At 38.5% G+C, this 7,073-nt stretch overlaps 1 protein-coding gene across 1 annotated transcript; it reads left to right on the top strand.

Annotated features, from left to right (window-relative positions):
- Positions 1-1,978: 1,978 nt before the first annotated feature.
- On the top strand, positions 1,979-6,429 carry LOC104418589 (phosphoglycerate mutase-like protein 4). Its single transcript, XM_010029967.3, has 7 exons — positions 1,979-2,167; positions 2,279-2,399; positions 3,648-3,698; positions 3,798-3,908; positions 4,527-4,658; positions 5,149-5,224; positions 6,038-6,429. Exons 1-7 carry the CDS (start codon positions 2,121-2,123, stop codon positions 6,229-6,231), a joined length of 732 nt encoding a protein of 243 aa, XP_010028269.1. The 5' UTR covers positions 1,979-2,120; the 3' UTR covers positions 6,232-6,429.
- The last annotated feature ends 644 nt before the right edge of the window (positions 6,430-7,073 follow it).

Genomic DNA, 7,073 nt, shown 5'->3' with positions numbered 1-7,073 from the left:
CCAACCACTCACTGTCGTTTCGATTTTATAAAATGGCGTTCTTTTTAACTACATTGGAAAATCATTATTAGATATTTTCAGGACAACATTGATAGAGAGCAAATATTGATGTGCTTTCCACTTCCTGTTATTTTCTCAATTTCATATTACTGGGGGATATGACACCATTAGGTGCAAGGAATTGTGCATTTTACACTAGGAGTAATGATTTTTATGAGGTCCTCGGAGCTGGTTTTTATTGGTCGACATCATTCTTTAATTTTGTTTTTATGTTTAGTCTTTGAACTCTTTTACATGGATTCCACATGCCTTTCCTCAATTGTAACTTCATATCATGTAGTTATTTTCAATGTGGAGGTTGAAAAACAACCTTACTATCTAAGGCTCTATTCGTATCATAGAAAACAAATTTTTTGGATTTTTTGGCGTTTGATTAACAAAAACTAGTTAAAGAAAATATTTTCTGCCAATAAAAAAATTTCAAAAATTTCAAAAATGTTATCTACTTGCCAAAAAGCATAAAATATTTATCATCCTCTTTCTTTCACCTCTCGACCAAGTATTTTCTTTTACCAAACACTTTTACTTTTACTTTTCTTTTTATTTAAAAAAATCTAGTTTATAATTATTTTAAATTTATATATTGGCTTCTTCCTCGGCTAGTTAGCCATGGCAGAGACTGACAACTGGCTATAAGCAAGCTCAAGCCTCGTCATAGCAGCAAGTGGTGTTCAACAAAGGTGACCTTAATAGCATGGCACTTTCAGTTCTAAGCTATTTGTGATAAATTTCTAGAAAGGCGTCGATCAAGATGATGATGATGAAGACTATGAGGAAAACAAAATCGCAGTAGATGCATTTCAACTGATCTTTTACATTTCTCAGCCTCAGCTTTCTTCGTCTTCTTCTTTCCTTATTATTATTTCTATTTCTTTTGTTTGGGATTGGAGGAGAATATGTACTTAATACATAGATACAGATATATGTAAATTTTAACATTTAGCGAGAAGTCGACAGCGATGACGTAAGTCACCATATGACCAGAAAAGGGGGGCCGCCATTGCCGACGGCGGGTCACCTAGGACCCTTTCTGGGGCTGAAGCCCTCCGGTGACCATGCGGGTTATCCATGAACCGTGGAAAGAGAGAATTGGGATGAAATTAGAGGATTTGTTGGGAAAGATAAACGGCGGACAGAACGAAAGAGGAAGAGAGGCTTCATTGACTTCGTTGTCGTGCATTACCGAGATAATTGACAGGATACACAACCATTGCAGCGTATGCAAGCCTCGCAATGAACCCCCTTCCACGGGTAGCACTTTCTTTCTCTCTCTCTTGTAACGTGATCCCAAATTTCAGGCCATCACAATCTCTAAGATATCTTGACTGTCTCAACATTCAATCCGAGGGAGGGCGAGAAGTCGTTACCAACTCAGAAATTCCCGGGTCTGGTCTAGTCTAGTGGTGGTTGTGGCCTTCAGCCACAAGAAAAAGACGGGCCATGGATAGTGACGGGGGAAGACGAACACCATATGGAACAATTAAAAAACCAAAAACAACAACGTATCGAACGATTAAAAAAAGTTCAAAGTCCTTTTACTTTAACATAATAATAATCCGAAATGTTTTACCAGAATCATTTGGTTAAATGGTTAAACCAGCTGCCTTCATTTTCCTGTAAGGCGTCTAGGTTGTTTCACCCAGTGGCCTTATCGCGGGAATCAGGCCCAGGGGATTATTTGGTTTAACCATTTAACCCCCGGCGATTTATCATTACCCCATTTTACGTTTGGGATTGACTTCAATAAACGTAGCCTTTTAACATCATGCTAAGGACGGGCTTGTGCTGTCTCCATTATTGGTCATTTTATGACTTTTGTACGAAAACTACCCCGCTTTGTTCTGCAACTTCTCGGAAACGTATTTGCCGTCTACACTGGGAAGTCTGGGAAGACCAAGAGGAAGAATAACGCCTTCGAAACAGAAGCCCGAACGTCATTATTCTTCGACTTCACCTACACTCTATTTAACCTGCACCAACACCCGAAACGAAGTCCAATTAGAAACCTTCCCGTAAACAAGTTCGTTCTTTTTCTCTCTCGAATCTGAAGTTCAAAAGCAATGGAGGACGCAGCACGCATAGCGAAATCGGTCGAGCTAGGGTCTAGGTACTCCTCTCTCTCTCTCTCTCTCTCTCTCTCTCTCTCTGTGCAATTTTACTAGGGCTGCTGTTGAATTGAATGATGATACTCTCATATTTGAAATTGCGATTTTGTTAGAGATGCTGTTGAATTGAATGATGATAAAGATGCTCAATTAGTTCACCCTAGTGTAGACCATGCTGAGATCGTCCTCGTACGTCATGGACAAACAAACTGGAACGTTGATTATAGAATTCAGGTAAGGATCATTGACAGCCTCAGTATTCAATCCTTTGAGAGCGTGTTTGGTAATCATTCTTTTTGCAGGAACAATTTTTATTAGACATGGTTCCTTTTTTATTTTATTCCGAAAATAATTTTTAAGCAATTTAAGCTGTTTGGTAACTTTCTAAAAATTTTATTCTTGAAATATAATTACGGTATCGTTCTCAAAATTTCTCATCTAAATCATTTTCTTTTAATTCTTAAATAATTTTATTACATTTTTCCTTTTTTTTTCCTTCTTTTCTTTTTCCTTTCTTTCTCTTCTTCTTCTTCTTCAAGGTTGCCGGTCGCCGACCTTGGGATGATCGGCAACTAGTTAGACAAGAGCCGGCAACCTCACCGAAGTATCGTGAAAATTTCTGTTCTTTTATTCACGGGAGTAAATTTGCAACAGAAATTCGTTTGGTAAATTTTTTGTTCCCGGGAACAAATTTGTTCCCAAGAATAAACTTGGAGTAGAATCAAGAAGTAAAAAAAAAAAGAAATAGATTATTTTTTCCTCGAAACAATAGAACAGAAATTTTCACTGTTTGGTAAGTTGCCAAACAGACCCTAATTTGTATAACGGGAAAAAAGAAAAAAAAATGCAGTCTAATAAGTATGTGGGCCTAGGAGGAGGCTCACATGCTATTCCTTTGGGCCAGCCCGGTCATGCTATGGATACACACCGAATTCTCCGATGTCCAAGATGGCCCATCTATAAGTTCAACCTATTAGAACAATTTGGGTGTTGACTAATCCTAGGAGTCCATTGGATTATTATTTCAGTTTGATATCATATTTAACTCACTTTGAGAGTTTAAATTTGAGCCCGCTTTATCTCCTACCTTGCCTTGTTGGGATTTGAACTTGTTTATGCCCACCTTTTGCTGACCAAGGTATGGTACAACTATGATTACATTGAGCGCAGCAATTACTTGTTTGGACTCAATACTTACTAGTGGAGATAATCACAACCCTTGATCTTATGGGTTACACATGAGTCCACAAGATTTAACAACCAAAATTGTACTTAATCCATGGACCTTGATCCAAGCAATTAGGCTCTCTTTTAACAAGCTTCTATTGAGTATTCTCGACTTACTTGGCTTAATTACCCCGTCCACATGAGCCGTTAGATCACTAAGGTCTCACATGATATAAAAATTCACATGATCTAATGGCTCATTTGGAGTAGGCTAACATACAACAAGAGTACTTAATCATTTCCCTTTTGAGCCAGGGTCATTCGGATGTGAAATTAAATGAAGTTGGAAGGCAGCAAACAAGCGAGGTAAGTGGACTTTTCTCATGCTCTCTATCCCTCTCGAGTTGGAATGATCTAATAGGTCTCACTTGCTTCTTACTATATTTCTATCTTGAATCCAAAAAGGTAGCTGATAGATTATCCAAAGAACGTGAAATCTCTGCTATTTACTCGTCTGATCTAAAACGAGCTATGGAGACAGCAGAAGTGATTGCAGCCACTTGTGGTGTGAGGGAGGTATGAACTATCACCATATCATCATCTAGCATTATGTTGGATGACAGTTACCCATTGCATAGACAGATATCCATGAATGCTATTCAACAATTTCAACTCATAAAACCATACCGAGTCACAATTTATGCAGCTTCAAAAATCTTTCCTTACTTGTTACGATCAATTTGTCGTTCTCTTGATAAGAAATATTCTTTCTTCATTTGAGCTGGATGAAACTGTGGACTCTTGTTTAAAACCTTTCCTAGTGCAAAGTCTTCTTTCCAATGAATTCGTACAGCCAGGCTTTCCATAACGAGTGAATAACTGTGTCTAGTGTCCGTATCCTTCGGTGTTGTGCTGTAAATATCTTACGGTTCCATAACCTGCACCTGGAGCACTTAAGGCATACCTATATTTCCTCGCATTCACTCAAATAAACATGTGAGCAATTAAGCATGCAGTTTTGTCATCATCGAAATCATCGAGAGAGAATTGACTACTCCAAATCCTAGGAATACACGCTACTTAATAAAGTCATACGCTTTAGAATGCTTTGGAAAGAGCTGCCGTTTAATCCTTGGAAATGATAGAAGTGGCTGAACACCTGTACAAAATTTACTGAATCTTTTCTTGAATCAGGTTATCAAAGATCCAGATCTACGGGAACAAAATCCAGGAAAGCTTCAAGGCCTTAGTGAAAAAGAGGCGGCTAGCCTTTATCCCCAGAGTTATGAGGCCTACCGGTTCAGAAGGTGGGATCAAGAAATCCCGGTATGAGCTCCACCAAAAATCAAACGGCTAATTGCTCATCGATTCTTATTTAGGCCTCCCTAAACTTTAATACGTAACTAACTTCCCATGTGAGTCTTTTACAAGTTCAAGAAGTTCCAGAATATGCTGTCTCGCTAGTGCAGAAGCGAGTTGAACTGGTTATTTTTCGGTGACTAGATATTCTTTGCAAGTGACACGCAAGGATAACATTTTAGTATCAATTTGTGACTTTCATCCGGTTCAGAAAATGGTAGCTAGGGTTTCATCCGTTTTTGTTCCTTTCACTATGCCGGTCAAAATGCGTGAGAATTTTAGTCGCTCCCTATTGAGCTCGTTAAGTAAAAAAAACTCACATGTTTCCCCCATTTGTAAAGAACATATTCGTGTGTTAGAAAAGGATGTTAGATTCTTGGAGAACGTGGACTTCAACTTGGTTCTTCAAAGGAGAATTGTTTGATCAGGGCTTCGCATTGATTGGTTTTATACGCAGGACGGTGGTGAAAGTAAGGATCAGGTTTACCGGCGATGCACTAGTTGCTTGCAAAACATTGGCTTAAAGCACAAAGGTAAACCAGCATTATCATGAAATATTGCCATTAATCCATGTCTAGCCATTCCCAAATTTCGCTTTGCACAATAAGGTTAGAGCTGGTATCTTTGTAGAGTGGAAGACCACAAAACTCATTCACAAACTATTTTGAGCTTACGCGCAATTGAAATTTAACAACAGAATTCCACGACATAAACGACTTTGCACAAACTTTATAAAGACTAATGTTTTATCTAGGATAGACTTGCGGTAGCTTTACTAATTGTTAGACTATTTATCCGTTACACCACGCATCAATCAAACAACTTAAAATTTTTGAAATAGTAGTAGGAGTCCCATAGATTTTACGCAAATGACAGCTCTCTGTAGGAGTCCCTACAGGCTATGGCCTGACAATATTTTGTGAAGTCATGGATGCATAAGATCAATGTGTCTACCTTGCTTATTTGCCAAAACTACACACAAAGCCACCAAATTTAAGCACACAAAGGGTAAATATCTGCGCGTCTATCGGAAGATGCCTATGTTAATGTCCGTCTATAGTTACTCGATATAATATGAATGTGCGTGTACATGCAACTTTCAAGGTTATACCCGGATGCATGCACGCATGCGTGAGAGAGAGAGAGAGAGAGAGAGAGAGAGAGAGAGAGAATCTTGGATGGCTTGGAGCAAAAATTGTTGCTTCAATGGTTTTAAAATTTGTAGACTAGACAAGGGACTATCGACAGACACTTCATTCTAATCCCTTGACATTTATTCCTAGAAAGAGTCTTAATTAGCTTGGAAACATCGGCAATCGGAAATGAATGTACCCTTCACCATGCAGGGGAGCGAGTAGTGGTCGTCACTCATGGAACCGTGCACAGGTGTATCTACCGGCAGGCTCGCCCGAATGAAGGTCTTTCACCGAAGGTGCAAAATGGTTCGATCAGCATTTTGCACTTGTTTAGCAAGGACGACTGGGTCATAAAGTCCTGGGGTGATCATAGCCATCTCAACCAAACAGAAGAGAGCTTCTAGTAGCATTTTGAGATATATGGTGAGAGGCAAATTGGGTATTTTACTTGACACTAGTTCTGTATCCATTTCGATCCCGTTGAAGAGTCATGTCGTCACTTAGCCAATGTATGCGAGAGACCCACTCATTAGACAATGCTTGACAATTGACAGAGTCAAGCATGTCCAGTTACTCGAGCAATAAAATTTTCCATATTCTTATATGATATGACACCAAACCTTATGTACAATACAATTTCAGTGATGATATCTATATTATATCCTATAAGTATCTTCAGTAATTTTCAATGTCCACCTTTGCCATTGATTGTGTTTCTACTCAGAAACGTTCTCTCTAAGCAGGCACTGGCTTTTTTAATGAACAAGACCAACATCACTTGACACACAGTAAGTGCTTCGGCTGAAAATTACCGCTCGAACCCCCATTGGTCGACCACCTAAGAGCACAATAATAAAAGCAAAGTTCAAAGGAGTACATGATCCTCATGGTGAAAAGAAGATCCTCACCCGCGTCATGACATTTATGAAAACCACACTTCAAACATATTCAAGATAGTACTCTTTCTAGGGTATCCACTTCGTTTCTTATTAGTTTGGTTTCTCCCAATTCTTTGTCTTGTGAATGGAACTCTTTTAGTATCGATGCAAATTGATTCAATTCTATGAAAATAGATCGGCAACATCTAGGTAAATTCAGGAGATCTGTCATGATATTAATTAAATGAATCAAGTAATTAATTTGGAAAATTTTTATTCAATACATCACTCGAAATGTCCTAGTAAGAGTAGAGCCAGTTGTAATTTTGATCTTAGATAACAGTTATTGAAGCAATTCTTATGTTACC

Source organism: Eucalyptus grandis, chromosome 9 (assembly GCF_016545825.1).
Source record: "Eucalyptus grandis isolate ANBG69807.140 chromosome 9, ASM1654582v1, whole genome shotgun sequence".
NCBI classification, from domain to species: Eukaryota; Viridiplantae; Streptophyta; class Magnoliopsida; order Myrtales; family Myrtaceae; genus Eucalyptus; species Eucalyptus grandis.
Note: the sequence above shows the minus strand (reverse complement) of the source record. Positions and strands in the feature narration are given on the sequence as shown.